Source organism: Artibeus jamaicensis, unplaced genomic scaffold (assembly GCF_021234435.1).
Source record: "Artibeus jamaicensis isolate MK-2021 breed Jamaican fruit bat unplaced genomic scaffold, CSHL_Jam_final contig_387, whole genome shotgun sequence".
Taxonomy (NCBI): Eukaryota; Metazoa; Chordata; class Mammalia; order Chiroptera; family Phyllostomidae; genus Artibeus; species Artibeus jamaicensis.
In genome coordinates, this window is record NW_026521812.1 from 515273 (window position 1) to 537806 (window position 22534).

The 22534-nt window shown below is 44.0% G+C and overlaps 1 protein-coding gene across 3 annotated transcripts in view; it reads right to left on the minus strand.

Moving 5' to 3' along the window:
* Nucleotides 1-22534, minus strand: part of ARFGEF3 (ARFGEF family member 3) — a 171502-nt gene that overhangs the window by 54989 nt on the left and 93979 nt on the right. For all 3 annotated transcript variants that reach the window (XM_037148814.2, XM_037148813.2, XM_053664860.1), the window contains 9 exons: nt 19616-19720; nt 18444-18774; nt 13464-13576; nt 11759-12669; nt 7107-7273; nt 5971-6136; nt 2280-2387; nt 1734-1949; nt 1456-1566 (listed from right to left, as the gene is read on the minus strand). In XM_037148814.2, the coding sequence (XP_037004709.2) occupies nt 1456-1566; nt 1734-1949; nt 2280-2387; nt 5971-6136; nt 7107-7273; nt 11759-12669; nt 13464-13576; nt 18444-18774; nt 19616-19720 (2228 nt within the window). The remainder of the gene's footprint in view (nt 1-1455; nt 1567-1733; nt 1950-2279; nt 2388-5970; nt 6137-7106; nt 7274-11758; nt 12670-13463; nt 13577-18443; nt 18775-19615; nt 19721-22534) is intronic.

Here is a 22534-nt window from a genome sequence, read left to right on the forward strand (position 1 = left end):
GTGCTGACCTCAGCTAGAGCCATCTGTGCCCAGACCCCTCCCCTGCCCATGTACTCAGACTGGTAATATGGAAGAATCTCTGATGTTCTCTCAGAGACTTGATGTCATGCAGTCATGCAGATCTCACCTAAAAAAGCATATGTGTTACACTCTGAATGCCACAGTGACTGCATTATAACTGAGAATTGCCCTGCCATCACTCCCTGGGATTACATTTATACTTATGACCTTCAAATAATACATTTTTACCGTAGAATATTAATGAGAAAGGATGCAGGTGACTTAAAATGTCAATTATGCATGGCAAGGCCAAATGACAATACCCTCTATGAATAATGGTGTCAAGTCTTTAGAATTCAGGCCTGGTGGGACAACTGGGTCACGGGCCAGAGCCCAGAAATAAAAACGGCGCGCTCGCTTCAGAGGGAGCCAAACAGTGCTGCTGCTGCTGCTGCTGTTGCTGCTGCTGCTGCTGCTCAGGGCAGTCGACTGGGCGCACAGCATTTGCCACATGCATGTGATACTGACTTTATTTTTTATTTGAACGTAACTCTAATATTAGTTTTGGTTTTAGAATTTTAAAAGCTTTCAATGTAAGGATTTTTATGTAATTTATGGTCAGAAGTAAAACTGGGATGGCCTTTTCTCAGTTAACACTGGGACCTGGGACCCGGGACCCGGGAGCGCTGCTTTGCTTTCAGGGGTCTCTACCTAATATTCAGGTCTGAGGACCACGGGCCTAACCTGGTTTTCTCAGCTTCTGAAAGTGTGCCGAGTGTTCCCGCTGCTAGCTGTTCTCTATACACCTGACACATAATATTAGGATAAGCTGGACCACACTTCCCATTTTCCCTTCTGTTTGCTGTTTGCCATTTATCTTCCTTATTAGGAAGGCCATTGTCTTTCCTGATACTTACATCATCCTCCACATCACTGATTAACTGATTTTAACAAGTGAAAATCAACTCTTGCCTGTGTTCACAAAGCTCGAGTTTTTCTCTGACACCAGTCAAGTCTTCCTGAGCTTCAGATCAGGGATTTCTTCTAACTGATTTCCTTCAGGAAATTGGCCATTCTGCCTCCCCTGCTATGACCTTCGATGTCCTCAAAGGTGCACTGTGTCAAGTGCCAAAGCCAGTGGCCAGATGATGACAGAGGTGTGCCTAGCAAAGCCAGGTGGACCTCTGGTGCCCTACACCACGCCTGTTAGCAGCCACGTGGAGCTTCCCAGTCACCAGCAGTCAGTATGTCTCTGGGGGCCAGAGGGTTCTCTGTAAGCAGTCTGTGGGGTCATCTGTGTAAAACACGCCCAAGCCTGTGACCCACGGGGGTCTCATGCTCAGTGGTAGACGTATGCCGTGTATCACACATAGCTGGAGTGTCTGCTCTTGCACATGCAGGTGTGTGCACACTGCACACAAGATACCAGGTGGATTCTGACCCTTCAGCTGTTACCTTGTGCTATGGTATCACTGGGTTCTTGGACTTCCTTGTCCTCTTTCTCTTCCTGGACACAGGAGGCAGCTGCCATTTGTGCAAGGGCCGAGGCGCAGTTAGCCGCAACTCCTTTAGAGGAAACAAACAAGTTACCCCTTAAACTGAGTCTATCCTCTACCTATTCACCTGTCAGAACTCTCCTAAAAGACTGGTTTCCCAATGGGGCCATTCCAGGTACATTCTACAGGGACGCCCCTCAGGCCACAGGTCAGAAAATAACCCCCCACCCCCAATACCTAGAGCACAGCTCAGCCGCGCCGCTTTCCGCAGCCCATCCAGGCTCATGCAGATGGCATCCCGTTCTTTCTGGTTCTGCTCTTTGATGCCTTCGGCTCCCAGAATGAAGGCCAGCCCTTTGGAGCTCCCCGCCATGCGGCCAGTCAGGGGGGTTGATAAAGTATCGATCAAGTTCTTCCAGCAGCCAACCAGAATATAGCGAGCAAATGCCACACCTAGAACATGAAGGGGCATGGGTCACTTTTCGGAGACAAAAACAACTGGGCAATGAATGACAGCATGAGATTTCTTTCACCATCAAAATAGCAATACTGAGTTGTGTGCAATTCTACTACAGGAAATAAAATTTAATGGATTTCACTTTATGTTTATAAATAGTGAATGTTCCATTATCAACTGGACGATGCTAAGTAACTCCCACCAGGCACTTGTTCTGCAAAGACAAAACCTTAATTCATTGATGTCAGTACTGGAAACTGCCAATAATGATTTAACCGCTAGTGCCACGTGTAATATACGTATATTCATGAACTCATGACCCTTACCTGCCACTGTGGAGTCATCAATTCTCCTGCCCTGGGTGAAAGGAGACTCTGTAGATGCCGAGGCCATCAGCTGGCCCCCAATTGCACTGCTCTCTAGCCCATCGATATCTGTCAAGGAAAAAGAGCACAGTTTTCCTTGATGAGAGCAGCCCAGTCACAAGCACACGGCCACCACAGTACTCATTTCTCCCAATGAATACCCCTTGCATCTGTTAAGTAACAAGCATGTAGCAACCTTTCACTGGGATATTAAACATTTTGTTTCATTCATTCAGCCCAGTTTTCCTTCACTGTCAGAACATTCTTCTGTTTAGGCTGCTGTATATTTTTGAATCAAAAAATATAAACTCCTGTCTCTGTTAGAAAGTTTATTGTTTTAGGGTATTAGCTTTGAATACTTTTATTCAAATCAGTGGCATTATTCTCAAATTGTATACATATAGATACTTCAACATGGACTTGTCTTTCAGCGCTACCTCATAAGTATGAAGACTGGAATAGCCTCATTGGTCCAATAACTGTAAAACCTGATTCCAAAGTACTATAATATCTTAATAATAATAACACTTTACAATTTTCAGTTTTCACATAACATTTTTTTTCATTAGATCTTCCCAACAACTCCAGGTAGACAGGCAGAGTAGGTATTATTTTTTTTGTTTCACAGAGCGGGAATAAATACTCAGAGAAGGTGAACTGCCCCAAACCATGAGGCTGGTAAAGGAGGAAACAGGATTTAGCAGTTATGTCTTCGGCCTCTTCTCATGACACCAAACTCCAGCTCAATACGGGATCCAAATTCACCTTGTTTAAATTTTTGTTAAACTCTTACCCACAGAATCAGCTCAACAAACCAATCCCTAACATGCTGCCAAGAAAAAACTGGCTTGCGGCTGAGACGACTAGGCTTCAGCCTTGGCTCTGGATTAAGCAGCCTGGTAGCCCTGAGTCAGGTACTCCACTCTCTGGGCCCCAAATTCCTCAGCAGAAACGAACCAGCCATTGGAGGAGTGACCATGGGGTAGAAGCATCTGTACTTGGATGCAGTTAACACAGTTGAATGCAGCACAAATGGGGAGAGGGGAATGGGTAGCATAAGTTGACTCCTTGACTTTAGAACTTCACCCTCGGCCCAGCAGGATGGTGTTTGAAAATTATTTCACTATAATTTTGATTCTTACACTGACTCTAAGAAGCCTAGAGACTTCTGGCAACAAATCTCTTTGAAACTTGCTAAGAGAGTAGATCTTAAGAGTTCTCATCACAGAAAAAAAATTGTAATTACGTGTGGTGATTGATGTTAACTAAATTTACTATGGTGATTGTTTTGCAATATACACATATATCAAATTATTATGGGTACACCTTGGACTAAAACAGTATCATACATCAATTATATTCCAATAAAACCAGGAGGGAAAGCAGGGGAAAATACATATATTACTACCAAAGTGGGAACAGATGAGCTTCATGAAATTAATATGACTTATGGTCAAACAGTATAATGAGTTATTAGAAATTGCCATTTATCAAAGTTATAATGTTGCCAGAGTGCTAGGTAAAGGACTGACAAATTCAAGTAATGCAAAGTTTATCTGATCACTGACTCCACAATTCTACAGAGCACTTTGACAGAACATAGGCGTGGCCACAGTTAGGACAGGGTTAAAAGTCAGATGGCTGCCATAGCTTTTCGGTGTGCATAATGAAAGGATGCGATGGATGTTTCCAAGTTCTAGATTAACTGCTGCTCAGATTCACTTGTCACTTCATCATCGGAACTTGCTACAAAAAAGTCATAAAGCTTAATTTTGTCTAATTCTTATGAAAAGCCTGTTTTTCTACCATTAATCTAAGTTAGATAACTTCCCAATGGACATAGCAACTGAGCTTACTGTTCCATTAGAAATGAGAATGGCTGATTAACAGTGATGACTGATGAATGCGGCTACAATGGGCAGCTTGTTATTTGTTCATTCTTACACCTGCTGAATGAGTCCTTTATTTAAGGTTCAAGCAAGAGATTAATTCTGGCACAAACTTTGGTATTTTAAAATTAATATTAAACCTGGAATGTTTGGGTCTTCACCCAAACCCCAAGGCATTTCTAAGCCCTGCACAAGTACCTTTGACCCCCACTGAAGGAAGCTGAGGGAGATAGATGGAAACCAAGAACTGCTTATAGGCAGAATGAATAAATGTCTCACAGTGAAGAACTCATACCTTTCAAATAGATGTAAATGTTACCATGACTAATAAAATGTAAATCTGTCACTTATCCAGTGATTCTGATCCCCATGGCTTAGGATCCGGCCTAGCTTGTCCCAAATCCCACCCTGGTTCTGGAATCAAGGGCTCTACCTGCAGTGGAGAGACCTCATTCTACATCTTGATTCCCTGCCTCATTCCTGAATAGTTGCAAACCCCTCCTCGTTGGGTCTCCTTGCCAGTTGTCCCCTCTGCCGCCTTTGTAAGAGCCCCCAGTGGCAACCACAGGCAACATAACATACCCTTCAGGCAACAGACCCGGCCTCCTCGCTGGGCTGTGCTGCCCCAGGCCAGTGCTGGCCCTTCCTGTCAGCGTGCCCTGCCCGGTGCAGAGTCATGCTGGGCTGTGAGGACAGGTGGCAGTACAGAGAGGGCAGGGAAGGCATCGATGCAGGGCCGTAGTCCACACATTCGGTCAGTTGGAGCTATTGACGACATTGCTCAGATCAGTTCCAGGTCTGGGGACTCAGGCTGAATACAGGACAAGCCTGGAGAGCCCCTTGTTCAGGCTACTGACAACAAGACCAAACTTTTGAGCACTCCTTGATCATTACCTGACATCATGGTTAAGCCAAGTGAAGCTATGAATGGCTGCTTTCACCAAAAACGTGCTTAATGGCCACACCCCACCATGTTCTCTGTGGTCCCATGTGGAATTTCTGATCATTTGGTAGGATTTTAAAAATTCTGGACACTGAAGACTAATATGCTGAGTAACTACTTGATATTATTATTATTTAATCCTCACCCAAGGATATGTTTTTTTAAAAAATTGATTTTAGGGAGGGAGGGAGAGGGAGAAAATCAACGTGACAGCAAAACACTGATCAGCTGCCTCCCATGTGAGCCTGAAGATCAAACCACAAACATTTTTCAGGTGTACGGGCAACTCTCCAACCAACTGAGCAACCTGGCCAGGGCTACTTGACAGTATTTTCAATTCCAGCACAGCTGGAAAGGGAAGGAAAGACCTCTGATATGGACAAGAAATGGGAATGAAGCCAAGTTTAAAATCATATCATTTCACATTATTGGCAAATTTCTAGTGGCACTGAATGGTAGAACATAATATAGAGAATAGTATCTATTAGTACATGAGAGTTCTCAGGAATAATTCTGGGCTTTGTGCCCAGAAAATACTTCATATCCCAGAAAAGGCTAACCGTCGTCCACCAACAGCTGTAAGTGCTAAGTAACCGCTAATCGAATGGGGCACAGTGGGCTCCGCAGAGTCTCACATGGAAAAAGGACAGAAAGCTCTTGTGAAGTGAGTTCGTGACACTTTTCTGAAGTTGTCACCAACCTCCAAGGCACTTTCATGGGTGCTGTTTTAACCAAACACCATTGCTTCCCTGAAAGGGGGTTGGAAGACTGAGCCATCCACCCCATGGAGCGTCACGGAGCTGTGGAAGGAGCCACTGACCGGTCAGCATGGTGATGAGCGGAAGGCTGTTGTCCTCTGGGCTGCCCCAGTAGCCAGCTTCCCCCAGCATGTTTCTGTCGAGCACCTGATGGTAGAGTTCCTCGATCCAGGCCTGGGAGAAGACCATCACCACCCCGCTGTTGTGCACCTGCTTCGTGAACTCTTTCTGCAGAGAAGATCACAAGACAAGGTGACCAAATCTGGTCCCCTGCAGACAAAGAGCCTTCTACACGCTGCTGCTGCCTCTTCCCCTCCCATGTCCCCTGAGTCAGTGCTTGCAGGAAAAACAAAACCTCATGAATTGAGGAAAGGAGGAAACCGAGATAGAGAAGTCCCCAAACTTCATGAAGTTTCTTTCATGTACGACATCTTGCTAAGAAGCCCTGTTGAAGGATTAGGGATGCCACATTTTGTACTTTTTACTCTTTGACGTGTGTGAGGACTAGAAACTGCACAGGAACACTGAAGAAGGCTCCTCACTGCCCAACAGCACCGGGGATGGGACGTCCTCCCCGAAACAACATGGGCGTTTCAAGAGATACTCATACTCATGAAGCCACCACTGACCTGGGAGAACTTACACTTTATCAAGCACAGGTATGATGGCTGATACCCTTCATGCACACCATGGATTAGGTTCATGAGCTGACAACTAGGTTATACCACCAAGTGGCTTGCTATGCAGGGGAGCGGAGCACAGGACAAGCACTGTGCTTCTCATCCCATATCTTACAGGAGGAGCTTTGTTGTTGACAATGAATAAGCTTAGCTCTGGGTGATGAGCAGGTCTGGGCACATTTTGGAAGACATTGACAAGTTTTTGTAAAAGACACCTTCATTTTCAGCAAAGGGGACCCTTCTCTGCACCTCTGCTGCTACTTAACATGCTGACCATGTGTTTTTGAACGTGTCTCATGTGTGAGTTTGATATTGCTGCCATGGCAGGCAGCTGTTTGCAGGCACCCTGGGTGCTGCAGTCTCAGCGTGTGGCTCTGCAGCTCAGTGCGCTGTGCAAATCGCATCTCGTCTCCTCCCACCCTCCGTAGCACCATCCCTCACTGGGCACTGATGCTTGGCTTTCCAGCCCAGGGACCACCGCCAGTCCTCCGAGGGTCCAGCGCAGAGCGCACACTCACCAGCATGCCCGGCGCCAGGGAGGGCCGCTTCCGGTAGTAGTCCCCGTGGGAGAGCTTCAGGTTGAGCAGCAGAGCACAGTGCGCAGCCGCATACAGGCTGTCCGCGTTCATCAGCATCTGCAGGCTGAGGCTGCTGTTCCCGTCAAAGCCCGGGGAATGCATCATGCCTGGGGGAGAGCACGAGAGACCTCAGAGGCTGCCAAGGGGGCACTTGGCAAGACTGGCTTACGGAGAGCCAGGAAGCAATCCTGGTGAGAGGAACATGCATGGCGTAGGACATTTCTGTAAAGCGACGACACCCAGCAAGGCCTGTCTCTGGAGATAGCGACACACCCCAGCCTGATGGGGCAGGGCATATTCTCGGGGGTCCATCTTCCTGGACAACTCTTGATGCCACTCACCAGCTACTTTGGTGAAATCACTGAAATCCTCTAAAAGTCAGCTTCCTTACCCAGAAAGGAGCAGAATATTTGATGACGTGTAACTCCTGCTCAAACTCTTCAATGGCTTCCTATCACAATAAAACAAAACTTCAGCCCCCCTTCCTCTCTCCTTCCACTCCCTGCACCACGCTGACCTGTTCCTTTATCGCACCAAGCCAGGCCTGCCTCGGGGCCTTGGCATTTGTTTTCCCTACTTCCCAGAATCCTCTCCCCAGATCTCCAGATGACTTGCCACCTCGATTCTCTCCCACTGAAGTGTCAGCTGCTCCGAGACCTTCCCTTTCAGCTCCATCTAAAATAATGACTCCGCCTACTTTCCGCCTCACCCTGATTTTTTTCATGGCCTCAGTGATATTTATTCCACCCAGCATTATATTCATATGTAATTTGTCCATTGTCTGTCACCACTGCTATTATCTACTGTTATCTAAGATCTGTGAGAGGGTGGGACTTTGTTAGTCTTGTTCACGAGATTCCCCAGTGCCTAGAAGAGGGCCTGGTATAGAGCACACCTGCCAAACAACATTCGCTGAATGAATGAATAAGAATCAATGAACTAGATGCAATTATGCGTGCAGGATATTTCGTACAGTCACTCATAATAACATATATTTCTAAAAGTAATAATCTTCTTCAAATTTGGGGTAACAAACTATGGGAACCACAGCCTTTGACATATTCTGGCTATTGGTTTTCCCCCCCAGTGGTCTATGAAGCTCATTCTCTCCCTCTGTTACTAAGATGGGCTTTACGCAACAAGCTGAAAGGATGTGGTAACTTTCAGCGCTTCTGCGAGTGCATCTGTGGAATAAATTCCTAAGAGCAGAATGAAGACATATATTAAATTTGATCGATACAACCAAAATATCTCCAAACAATTGTATACCAAACCTTCCTCCTACCAACTATGCGTAAGTAAAAACACTTCTACTCAGCATACTGGACACCATTGATTTTTTTAAAGCTTTGTAATCTGATGAAAAGATTTGCTGAATAACAAATTTCTTTAAGTCTAAGCTACTACTTTTCTGGTGAGAGAAGTTACAAGAAACTTTTCTTAGTGACTTGGAAAAAGGCAAAAGAAGAAAATGAAAACAATCTATAACCATACTATTCTGAGATAAGTATTAATATTTTGATGTTAATTCTGAACTTTTAAAAATTATATTATGGCCATTATCCATATCCATATCATTAAATATTATTGCAAAATACCATTTAAAGAATGTACACTAACTCATTTAACTTTTCCCTTATTCAGGGGCATTTAGGCTATTTTTAATATTTTTTGCTGCAAAATAATGCATTTTGGCATACAGATCTTTACGTGAGTCTGTTTTCTCAGTATAGATTTCCAGGAGTCCATGAAGAACCAGCTTTCCATGAATGTCTGCCTGCCAGGACCTGGGAAACTGTCACACAATTGCTGAGCTTCAGCATTTCCGTCTGTGACTGGTTTCTCACTGGGGCAAACTGACTCCTGGGCTGTGCTCTTCAACAGCATCTTTGATTTTCCCAGCCACGCATCCGCCCCTGGGCCAGACCACGCTCCCTGGTATGGTGCAGGGTGATGGGAAGAGCGTGGTGTCTGGAGCCAGGCTGTTCCTGTCCTGGCGTCACAGCTGTGCACCTTGGGTAATTACTACTTAACCTCCCTATGCCTCAGTTTTCTCATCTGTAAAATGAGGGTGACAGTACTGCCTACACTATGGAGCTATTAGGAGCATTTAAGTGAATCAATACACGTAAAACTCTTAAACCATGCAGGACATACTGGAAGTGCTATGTTAGTGTAAGCTATTATTATTATTGCAAATACATATACATGCTGAAAAATGACTCTAAGACATGGCACCAAGATATTTCAGAGACAATATCTGGGTGTGTATTTTTGTTTTTATTTTATATTTATATTATCGTATTCTCTGAACTTCACATTTCATAAATGCCAGGGTGTTGGAGGAAAATTTTGTTACATTTTCCTGCATATGAAATACTCTCTTCCTTTATTAAAGCAAACGTCCAAACTCATCTCTTCAGGCTCATGACTGAGCACCACTGATCTAAAGACCTGCAATCTCAAAGCCTAGTGCTCATGCCCCTCCATCAACTGCTGTGTGAGGTTAGCTCTTGTTTTTAGTCCCCAAGGAGCCACCATACACAGATGCCAATTTGTTCTATGCAGGACCAGGGAGGCATTTCAGCAGCTATCACAGCTCACATCCACTACCACCTTTATAAAACCCACATTTGTCTGAATGCTGTCACACTCCCCTACCACAAGAAACTTTATTTGCTTTAAAAGAAAAGGCTCCCGTGACCTGCACAGAAATAAGGAGGCTTGTTTAAGCTGTATGTTAGCCTCTGAGAACAGGGGTCCCAGAGAAATGCCAAGAGTCTGATCACAGCCAGGAGAGCAGAGCCTGGTGACAAGTCAGGGAAAAAGGCTCGATGGAAGTTTTTGGCAACACAAGGTTTAATGCTTTTGACATAGAGTAAATAATGAGTAAAATATCTAGATCGTGAATTAAAGAGACTCTTTGCCTCCTCCCCTTCTGCTGTTTTCACTTTTGTAACTTTCTTTTGAGTGAATAAAGAAAACCTGCCATCTTCCTCATCTCAGATGGGTACAGATGTTTCTCTTTTACATTTTACAAAATGTTGATCTTTCATCTTGGAAGGAGAGCATCGCCTCGGTGCAGCGGTGGACTGGGCCAGCACCCAGGGGCTGTGGCTGAACCATGGTGACAGTCAGTGTGATCCATTACACCACAACAGGAACTGAGGAGAATTAGTCATTAGTGACAGGACCACAGACCGATGGGTTTGTAATTTGGAAAGAGACCAACTCCTAACTGGTAAAAGCATTGCGGAGGTGAATACAATGAAAACAAATTACTAATATACAGTCACTAAAAATTATATTTGGAAACAACCAAAAGATTCTGACATCTCTTTTCAACGTATTGATTTCTACATGTAAAAATTAATGTCATAATATATTGGGTTTGATGGGACATTTTATAGAATGAAATATGAACAGTTTGCAACATCTATGGAGCCACATAAAACATTTTCTCAAGTTCCGTTTTGCATGTACTATAAGAATTGTTTTAAAAGGCACAAGAACACAAATGTAAAGACTCACTTTAGCTTCAAATTTTATTAAAAAAAAACTTTGCTAGGATTATGCTTCCTACTTCTCATAGGAAATGAGGAGGGGCCCTTGGAAGTCCGTTAAGCTGGACTCCCCACTGGTGTCAGAGACTTGCTTGTTGTTACAGGGAAAAACCTCCACAAAGTTGGCGACCAGCAGTGTCTAAAGTGAAGTGTTCGGTGTGACTAGTAAAGGACACACACGGGGGAGAAACTCAGAGTAGGAAAGAACTGGATCTTCCCTACATACATAGGAAAAAGCTTGGTTTTGCATTTATAAGTACCTTGCAAGGAAATTACCTTTAAATTCATCACTCACAGTGTGACAGTTTATTTCCCTGTACTATTTTTTTCCCTCCCTCCACCCAAACTCTGCGAGGCTGTTTTCTCCCTTCACTAAAACTAGCATAACTCTCTCGTATACTCTGGCCAGTATTCCCCAGCTCTCCCATTTAAGTATGGCCTGGGTCACAATGTTCACACTTGACAGAGACAAAGGGTCCGCGGTGGGAGAAGGTGATGTTACCAAAGTGCACTGGAGTGTCACCCAGTTTGGGAGTTCAGAGCACACTGGGGAATTGAGAACATATCGGAAACTTCAGACCCTACTGGGACCCGGACAGCCTGCACCTGATCCAAACCCTCACCTGACCTGAGAGACCTTATTCAAAACACTCTGCATACTGATGCACCAAAGGTGTGTTCAGTGTGATTTTTAGACACTGAGACCTAGAAGCATTTTAAAAATTCAGTTTTGTGAGAGTTCCATTTTGTTCAAGTCAGCAGCAACTTTCTAGAATGCAGCTCTTATTCTTTATTTCACACAATATACACTTATCACCCTCCAAGTATATATTCCAGACATCAACTGCCTATAATTCAAATAAACCACCACCAGTAAGTTTTACATTCCTTCACTCTCTTTAAATATAAGAAACCTAAAGATTCATTAAGTTGCTTGGAGGACTTTGCCCAAGTACGACAGTCACTGCCCATTAAGGCAAAATAATCTAAATATTCTTGATGACTACATAGGAAAAACTGTTCACCAACCTGAGCAGAAGGTAGAGGCGAAGTTCTGGAGGGCGGAGTCTACCTCTTCCACGCTGGGCAGGGCCAGGAGGCGAGGGAGGAGGCTTTCGAGGGACTGCACGAAGAGCCTGGCGCTGTGCTGGTCGGCCTCCTGGTTCTTTAGCAGTTTGAGAGACAGAGCCGCAGTCCGCAGGGACCTGTGGCCCAGGCAATCCCGAGGCGTCTGCTCCTCATCAGCCAGCGAACAGTTGTCCGACCCAATGTCCGACACGTCAGATCTCCCTGAGTCCTTCTCTGCTGCCATTGAGTACTGATCACAGGAGTCAAATTCCGTCCTGGAGAGGTCCTGGTCATCCACACTGAAGTTGCTCTCACTGTATCTGGACCCGTAGGACCTCATCCTGCAGTCCACCGACAGGAAGTTAGTTATGTCAGGGTAAGCAACGGTGTGGCTTCTCTGAACGACGTCTGGCTGGTCTACCGCTTCTGGTTCTAACACTTTGCTCAGTGTCTCCTTGCTCTCCTGGATGGCTGGGGATCTGAGGCTATTCTTGGGGTTTTCGCAGTGGTCCTCGGGTGTGGTCTGACCCAACTCTCCCTCCAAAGTGGTCTGGCCCGTGTCTGTGGTCACACTAATGCTGATGTCAGGGCTCCTCTCATTCCCCGACTCCCACGGCGTGTGCTCTGAGGACAGGACCCGCCGCTGCCAGCGGAAGTCGGCCTCATTGATCTCCATGGAGTCCCTGCTCGACTCAGCCCCATCCTTCAGCTCCTCCAGGCGCAGAAGCAACAGCTGCACCTGACCTTCGCTCAAGCCCTTGCCCTGGCTGAGCTCATCTAAGGCCCCAAGCAAGGTGCAGACACAGGACACGGCGGCATAACAAGCTTCGATGCCACCCTTGATGCACGCTTCGGTCATACCATCCATGATGCTAAAAGTGTTTACAGGAGAAAATGGCATTGATACATAAGACATGGAAAAATGCTCCAAAATGAACAAGAAGTGTTAGACTGGTGAACAGTATGCAAAACATACACTCTAATTTACCTGAAATGAAATGGCCTGGGCAAAAAGTTACAAAAACAAATGCGTGCAGGCTGGCAGAGGAAAACCTCCGGGCAAAGCAGCCCACCCTGAATCACGCTCTTGGGGTTGGCTGCTTTACTGGGGTACAAACAAAATTCCAGATGGGAATTTATAACCTTCACAAGGACAGGCAATGAGTAGCCTCACTGTTGTATTATGTTTGGTTTTCAAACAGAAAGTTTGAAAATTAATGGATATGATTATGGTAATGTGTGCATCTTCTATAAGATAAACATATTCCTGAATAGATGCATGCAAATACGGCTGTTACAACTCAGATAAGATTTAATTTTCTAGGGGGAAAGAAAACCCTATAGCTAAAAGGTATCCTATAACTAAAGAAGGAACCCTATAGCTACTGTAATTAATTCAGAAAGTTTTTCCCTAAAATGACTCCAATAAATAATTTTTGTACATTTCATTAGGTACATTGGGTTTTTTAAGTCAATGTGAAAAACTGTATGTGTATAATAATTTGGGATATGACTTGTCATATGGTCTACGGGTACATTATTAAATAGTCACATTTCATATAGTGTAGATTCATAACATTTCAGGCATTTCAAAACAAGGCTAAGAGTATTCAAAGAAGCAGTCTTTGTCAAGCAATATGGACCTAAAAATGAGAATGAATCATACAGTTTGAGAAGATCCAGATGAGACTTTCTTTTTGAAATGGATCTTTTCCTGGTCTCGGGTTCAGTGGAACTGGGTCCTGCCAAGTCGCAGAGACGCTGAGGGCTCCCAAGTAGCTGTAATAAAAAAGGGGAGGGGGGATAATGGAAAAGTGAGCACCACAAAGCACAAGGTTTTAAAACTGTGAGATCCAATGAACCTGTACTTTCTCCATGGAGTGATACAGTCTGAGGAGAAGCCAAATCTTAATAAAACTGACCTGGGTGATCTTCTTGATGCAGAGTACACATGGGGTTCCCAGCTCCCCATTTCAGGGCTGGCTTAGACCGAGAAAAGGCCTGATGATTGTTTCACATTTTTTATAGCACAGGATGTGAAAGCACTTTTGTCAATGCTCTTCAGGGAGGCTGACCCGTAATTTAACTGTCCTATACTATACTTTCTCGGTCTTATTTTGCTATCATGTTGGCTAACTTTAAAAAATGGGTTGACAGGTATTCCCTCTTCCTACTCTCTGGAAAAGTTCAAGTATCAGAATTACTCATTTCTTGAGTGTTGGTATAACTTGTTTTTAAATCTATATGGGATCAATAATTTTTTTCTAATGGAAAGATTTTAACTGCTGATTTAATTTCTTTAAAGGTAATGGGACCATTTAAGTGCTCAATTTCTTCATGAGCCAACTTTTTAAAGGTTGTGTTGTTTCCTAGGGATTTATCAATTTTATCTAAATTACCAAATTTCCTGGACTACAGTTGTCTTAATACCTTCTTTAATATTTATAACATCCATAGTTATGTGTATTTTCTCATTTTTATTTTGCTTTTTAAAATTCATTTTAGATGATTTGATTGCTTTTGCCATGAGTTTTTAAATTTTCTTAGTTTTTTCTGGGTCCTGGTATTTCTCACTTTATTGATTTACTACATTATATTTGTTCTTTATCACATAACTTTCTGCTTTTATCCTTATTTTTCCTCCCTTCTGCTTTCCTTTAATTTAATCTGTTCTTCGTTATCCAACTACCTAAGGTAGAGAGTTAGGACATGAATTTAAGGCTATTTTTTAAATATAAGCAATTGAAGCTATAAATATCCTTCTGTGTACTGCTTTGGCCACATCCTACCAGCTCTCATGCATACAATTTTCATGATTGTTCAGTATTCATTTTTATTCCTATGTGATAGAAGTCTTTAAGGAAAATTTCTATTTGAGGCTAATTCAAGAAAAGACTGGTTAATTAAGTATATTGGAACAAATGCCTATGCCTATGTCTATTATTTTCAAAGTGAATTACATTTGCAGGAAAGGTATTTTCAGTCAAAAAAGTCACATCTGAAAGGGCACTATTCTTTTCCTCTTTCCATATTTCTTTTTACCCCAGAAACTGGAAACTTCTATTCTCTTGGAGGCACAGAACTGAAGCTTCCACTTTTTTCTTCCCATTATATTTCTTTGACATCGAACCCTGTCCCTCCCCGACACACACACACACACACACACACACACTGCCAGGCTGGCACCCAAGTGAATGGCTGGGCCTGTGGACCTCTAGCTGCCCCAGCTCTTGCTGGAAGGGTAAATGCATTTCAGAGGGAATGGAGGGGAAAATAGCACGTTCTTAGAATCCATTACATTCTCTGATCTAGCTTTACCAGTAATAAATTAGATTATATAAATTCCCCCATTAATCTTGTACTTATTACTCAGTTGTTTCCAAATCTGAAGGGAAATAGAACTGAATAGTTAAGCTTCTGAAGGAAAACTGTCCTATGTGTCTTTGATTAATAGGCACACAGTGCACGTGGCAGAAGGACAAATTACAAAGAGAACAGGAAGTAATGCACCACACGTCCAACAGGCTAAACAAACATCCTGGGTGCCCAGTGGTTTCCTTTGTGTGAGGAAACCCAGCCCATTTTGGTTCCTAGGTTACCAATCCTCCCGAATTGCTAGTGCTGTCACAGTAAGCGGAGGCACTGAGTTTCAAAATAACCTGGCTCACGTCAGTCTGCTCTGCTCACCCCGTAACACTGCTTGGACACGCTACCTAGGTGCTGGTGCCTAATGCCAGCCTTGCCCTGCGAAATAACCCTGGGAAACTAGAACATCTACGGAAAGGGGGAAAACACAACTACTTTCCTTTGAGTAATAAAGAAGCTATTTAAAATGCATCTAGACACCTACATACCCTGTGGGCAAAGTATTTCCTTAGCATGCAGGTACCAGGTGGCTCTACCTTGGGCAGCAACAACTCCAGTGCCCATCAGCTTCGAGGGGGGAAGAAAGGTCGCTGCTGCTTACAAAACACCCTCTTTGCAGATAGGCTGTTCTCAGCTCTGCCATAGTCATAATATATTAAATGCTTACTCTGATTCAAGCATTGCTGTGCCAGGTACCCAGGGAAACACACAAAAGCAATGTATACAAAAATATATTTCAGAGATGAGACGTTTGGTCCACATTGAACTGTGAAACAATCAGTGTGTTGCCACATATAATCAATTGTAAGTGGGGGACATGGGCTTTTAAGCACAGCAAAATCAGTGGTCTGAGGCAGCGGAGCCATGGAGGAGGAGGATTTTGACAGCAAAGAGGCAGCTGTATTTAGAACACCAGAGCTCCTGTTTTAACTGCTACTAACAAGGACTTGGCGTAAGTAACCACCTCTCATGGAGCCTTAGTTCTCCATCTGGAAACTGGGCAGATCACCTTCCTAAGGGAGATTGTGAATGAGCTAATGGGAGGTGCCAGCTACATCCAGCCTGTTATAATCAAACACCCAACTCTGATAAGTGGAAGAGGCTAAGAGGACCCAGGGAGGGGGAGTCTGAACAGAGGCAGGACAGTGGGAATTGAGAAGAGGAGACTCGGTCAGATGGAATAAGTGTGATCCTGGTAAAAGATGGGAAATGAGAAGAAGACAGAACAGTCGAGAAAGTGAGCAGAGTCATTCAGACTTGAGAGGCAATAAGGAGCCATTAGAGAGTGGCAAAATTGTCCAAAGTAGTGATTTCTGAGCCCGAGTCCGGAAAGACAAAAGGAAGATGGCAAGCAGGAGAGGGAGGAGCTAGATCTGCTACACTGCTCTGGGCAGGTGGGAATGAGGGCCAGCTACTCCAGTCTCCGTGCTTTGTTTTTCTCCTCCTTAGGGCAGCAATAAGTGCATCAAATATTTGTTTAGCACTTTATACTTACAATGTACTTATACAAACTTTATCACATTTTGAACTTGCACCCTTTGGAATGTTACTACTATGTACAGATGAAAAAACTATAAGTTCAGAGTTAAATAATTTAGCTACTATAATGTAGGTGGTGAGTTACACAGAGAGAATTTGAACTCTGGCTCTTAAACTTGGGCTTATGAAAGGAGTCACTGAGCTGGCCCTGGCAAAGGAAGTCCTAGAATCATTTGCATTGTCAAAGTCAAGTCCAGTAGTAAGTGTGGTGGAGAAAATGACCATAGGTTTAGGCTCAGAAAGACTAGGGTTCATATCATTTCTCTCCTTCTTTGTGACCTTGGACAAATCATTTGACTCTTTGAAGACTTAGCTTCTTTGCCAGAGGGAAAATTCTTTTTTTCTGACATCATGTTTCTACTGGGAGGGACATCCAGTGGAATAAAGTTCTGGGCCTCTATTCTCTCACTTCTTGCCAATAGAGGGGTGGTCTGTGATCTGACTGATGAATTCAACAGAAAGAGCTGAGCATGTGCGGCTAGCTTCCTCCTCTCCCTTTTTTCTTGAAGATCTGCCTATTCATAAAAAGTCCATTTCTACTCCCCAGGTTACAAGCTTAACAGGCAGGGCCGGGTCTCCAGGGGGAGGGCCACTGCTGTCTGGATGGTGACAAAGTAGTCTAGTCTCACTCACTTTCCAAACTGTATCGTGTTCACCGACCTAGTATTAATCAGTTATTAAAGTTGACCCTTTGATCTCCATTTCCTGAAATGATGATGCTCAACATTGCAAAGTTATCTTGACTATTAAAGCAAATGTATGTGAAGTGCCTGGCATATAGTAGGTGAGAAACAAAACTAGTTATTATTGTGTGCCCGGAGATTTTCTTAACCAGCAATTAACTCCGGTTCACTTTTACATTTCTAGAAACGATGGGTCAGAACTTTCCATTATTCATTACTGTCAAATCTCATTACAACACACCAAGAGGCATTTCAAATCAAGCTTTCTGGAATGGTGAGTAGCAACTGTTGCTTCAGGTAAGTGAACCATCAACAAGGGAATTGTGTCACTGTTGTTTCTGGGGTTAGGTACCAAGGGCAAATGCAATTTGACTTTCACAAACAAGTTTGCAAATACAAAAACGTTGATTGCTTTTTTGGGGTTAGTTGAGAGAAAGCAGATAAATCTCTGTTTAAAGCACCTTCAAAATAATACCAATTCCTCTTCAAAGCCATGCAGAAGCACACTGGGATGACTCGTATAGGCCGGGCAACCTTTACATTCTCGCTGGGGTCACGATGCTTGGGAGATAGGAGGCCTAAGAAGGGATGGGGCAGGGGGCTTCCTTTCACCAACCAGAGATTAGTAATGCTCTTTTTTGGATAATGTACATCCTGGGTTTAACAATTTTGAAATCCAGTTTTGGCAAAGTGAATAAATATATGATGTATCTGCACAAATAGCACGTAAGGGGGCAGAACAAAATCTAGCCCAGGGCTCAGTTAGATGCATGCAGTTTAAATTATCAAATGGCTCTGCATCAGCGAGCACTTACCCACCACTCCTGATGCTGGCTCCCAACACATGCGTATAGGCACCCACGTGCCTGCGTGCATGCACGTGCACACACACCACTCAACCCTAGAGAGACTACCTGTTACAGGATACGGTGTGGAACAATTGTGGAACAATTAAGTTCTAGCAGGTGAATGACAAGCACTTTCTGAGTGCTTCCTGCCTGCACAACACTGCTCAGATTCCCCGGCAAGCGCCCTGGTATCCTTCAGTGTATGCCTACCTCCTTCATTACTTTGATGGCTTCCACTCGGTGCTGGGGCGGGGGATAGAGCAGCACTCGGTGATAAAGGGACTGGAGCACCGGCTTCATGGAGTCTACCGACCCCACCAGCCGGACCAACTCAGCTGCAATGTAGTAGATGGTACGAGCCACAGGCCCGCTCAGCGCAGGCGCAGTGGAGGAGCAGCCCGAGCCCCGGCCGTGGTCAGAAACTCCAGGAGACGCGGAGTCCGAGTCCATGCCGGCACTCGGGTTGCTATGAGCGGAGGTGATGGTTTTGTCATGAATTGGATTCCCCAGGATCACAATGAGAGCAGGGCAAAGGTTTTTCCTGGGAAGAGATGGGGAGAAAAATAAGTTTCACTACAAGCCGAAGGAGCAAATGTAAATCCTACTGAGTGCAAACACCAGACGCCACACAAATAACTGTAGAGTTGGGTTCTTTACGCTCCTTTTTTGGCTATATCCTGCCCCAGTTTTCCATATCGCTCCATCACGGCTGGCCATATGAATAAAACACTTCTCCTAAGTCAAGCTAGGGTTAACTAAAGAAAGTATCACGAGACACATCAAGAAATCATCTTGCATAAAGAAATAGACTCAAAATGTGAAATGGCTGTTAGAAAGTTTCATTTTACTGTAAGTAACAAAATTATTTTGAGAAGTTAATTTAAAATTCTGACACGTGTCATTCACATTCCTCCCTGGGGATAAGCCCAGGAACCCAGAGCAGCCAGCTGGCTGCCTGCGGGCCCGTCACTCGTGTGAATCTCTGACTGTGACTAAGTCACTAGTATTCAAGTTAAAACAGAGAATGTACCAAGAATAATGCTCAGAACCTCTTGCCCACCCCCTGCATAACTTTCTGAAGCCTCAATATGTTTTTAGAACAAGTAAATGACTTAAAAAACAATCTCGTAGTTTCTGAGTCTTATGTTCCTGCGATGTAAACAAAATGCAAGAGGGCCTTGGAAGCCTGTTTTGTTTCAGTGATCATCAGTGTCTCTCTGGTGCATGTAAGCAAAGCAACTTCTCTACTTCCCCTCAAAAACATTTACCCACAGACGAAACCACTGGAGGGGTCGTGGATGCTGTGGGAAGGGACCCTCGGACACGGCTGGAAGGGGAGAGCCCCTCGGGCTGGCATGGGTGCTGGGAGGGTGGGTGCTCACCAGATCAGGTCGGTGAAGCCTCTGTGCAGGTGCATGGAGAAGGAGGAGCTGCTGAGCACGGACAGAATGCACTCCAGGTACAGAAGCTGCAGCTGCTGGCTGTCACTGCAGAGGGACACCGCCAGGACAAGGCATGATTACGAAGGTGGCATGGACAACATTTGGCAAATGTTCGGCAATACAGAAATGTTAATTTTGGTGGTGCCATTAGTGTTAGGGGTTGAATCATGTCCCCCCTCAGAACATGACCTTATTTGGAGGTAGGGTCTTTACGTAGATAATCAAGTCAACATAAGGCCACTAGAGTGAGTCCAAATCCCATATGACTGGTGTCCTTCTAAAATGAATAAATTTGGAGACAGAGGAGTATAATGTGAAGAGACATAAGAAGAAGGCAGCTCTCTACAAGCCAAGAAGAGAGGCTTGGAAGAGATCCTTTCTTCTCCACTCAGAAGGAACCAACTCTGCTGATACCCTGATCTTAGACCTCTGGCCCGCAGAACTAGAAGACAAGAAATGTTTCCTTAAGCCGCCCGGCCCGTGGTGCTTTGTTACGGCAGCCCTAGCAAACTAGCACAGTTAGGGTGATTTTTTAATTCCTGAATTTACTTTTGAGAACAGTTTTGGATTTACAGAAACACTGAACATGAAACAAAGTTACCATATCTCGCTCACCCCTACACATGGCTTATCCTATTATTAACACCTTACATTTGTATGGCACATTTGCTGCCAGTAATTAATAAATATTTATTAACTAAGCTGCACAGTTTATTTCCGAAATTTTAATTCTTAGTATGTTCAATTATGTAAATGTTTCAATGGTCAATGCTTTACTAACTTGCACTTGACTTTTCTTCTTTATTTTTTAGGGTAATGTGGTTTTTCAATGCACACATATTTCTCAAAATTACTATTATGGTCTTATTTAATAGGTCTATATAAAAAAAACCCAGACCTTTACAAGATGCACATTCTTACACTCAGATTAAGTTGGCTGCCTAACCCACCAGAATTAAAGAATAATTTAATGTTCAAGGACACAAATATATAATAATTACTTCTAAGAGATTTCATTCAGAAATCTTGAATGCAATAGAAATGTTCAGAAAAAGGAGAAACTTATTTTAAAAACCAATTTTAGGTCTCTCTCCTTTCTCCTGATTTGCAGTAAATAAATGTCAAAAGGAAGCTTAATGCCCTTAACAACTCAGATAAGTGCTAGGAGAAGGCAGCAAAAGGAAAAGGCAAGACCAGTGACATTCAGACTAGAAACTTAAGGACACAGGAAGGGAGCGAGGTTAATACCAGACTGTCCTGAAGTCCAGAAGATTCTATCCACACAGATGCAAAACTGGGAAAGGCTTTACAGCTGTTAGACAAAGGGTCATCAGATAGGGGCTGGGGACCCCTCATTTAAGTGCCTTAAATACCTTGGTGGGACGGCTTTGTAAAAATAACATTATGCTTTAAAACCAGTAGGCAAACTAGTTGACAAGCTCAAGCCCAAGGGCAAAATCCTGCCATAGCCTGTGAACTGAAAAAGATTTTTACGTTTTTAAAGAGTTGTAAAACCAAACCAAACCAAACCAAAAAAATGAACAGGAAACAAAGACATCGTGTGGGCCTTTACAGAGAACGTTCGCTGACGTGAAGATCTCCCTTGTCATAATTAAAACAATGCCATTATTTTGAAAAATAGAATTCCATTTCAGTTTGGATGTACTGTACAAGCCCCTGAGGGTGGATGAAGAGAGGGGTCAAGGCTGGGTCTCCATGGAAATTCTTATTCTTAGAGGCAAGAGGAAGGTGGTTGCTGGGGAAGAGGAAGAAAGGCACGAGTAGCCACTCTTGGGCCAGGTATGGACTTCAGTTACGTGTCTGTAGTCCTGCACCACAACCTTCCCCACACTTCTGAACAAAACAGTTCCTGATGGAAAACTGCATCTTCTTCATTCCTGTGGGACTTGAGAGAAAAGCACATAACGCACTGTGCAGGAAGTGCCATAGATGAACAACAGAACAAAAGGCTCCACAAGAGCCAGAGGACTGGTGTCTGACCCTCCTTAGAAAGCTCCAAAAAGAATTTCCAAAGGAAAAGTGCCTCAGTAGAGACCTAAAGTTCATGGAGGTGCTGGGGAGAGGGTGTGTTCAAAGCATGGGCCGGGGGGAATGGGGTGGTTGTGGCTGGAGCACAGTGCATGAGGATGTCACCAGTGGGACGTGCAGCTGGAGAGGTGGGCAGGGGACAGATCAGAGAAGCTCTTGTAGGCTGCACTAAGATGCCTGGACTTTATTCTGCAAGTAGGAGTGACATGACCCGATTCCTATCTCAGAATAGTCATTCTGGATGCTGTACAAATGAACAGATCGAAGATGGCAATACGGAAGGGCCCTAACTTTGATGATAAGCCACGTTTTGAAAATCAGTTCTGAAAGGACTGCCTCTGCTATAGTCCCAGGCTAGTCTTTCTGACCCATTTCCTGCTCGATATTAAGAAAATAATTATGAAATGCCCCAATTCAAAAGGGTCTCTTTATCACTTAACTGTCAGACTAGCATCACAAAACTAAAATATTATAGGCAATAAAGATTCTCAATTTCTGGAATCACTAGGAATAAACCTATAGAAAAACTCTGAGCTGTCAAGGTTCCTATGTGTATCTACCAAGTGTGGCGCAGCAACCCCAAGGCATCAGACTGGATGACAGGAGAATGCATTGCCAAGGTAACTGGCCCAGGAGTCTCCTTGGAGACCGAATGTGCCGGCTTTTCTGTGGGTTGCATCAGTCTGGAAAAATGGGTGCTTATGACCTTATATGAGTCATATCAGTAGAGGAGCAGTTTGAAATGTAAGACCATCCATGCATGCTCCTCACCAAACACACAAAGACATATGCCCAGTGTGTGCATGTGTG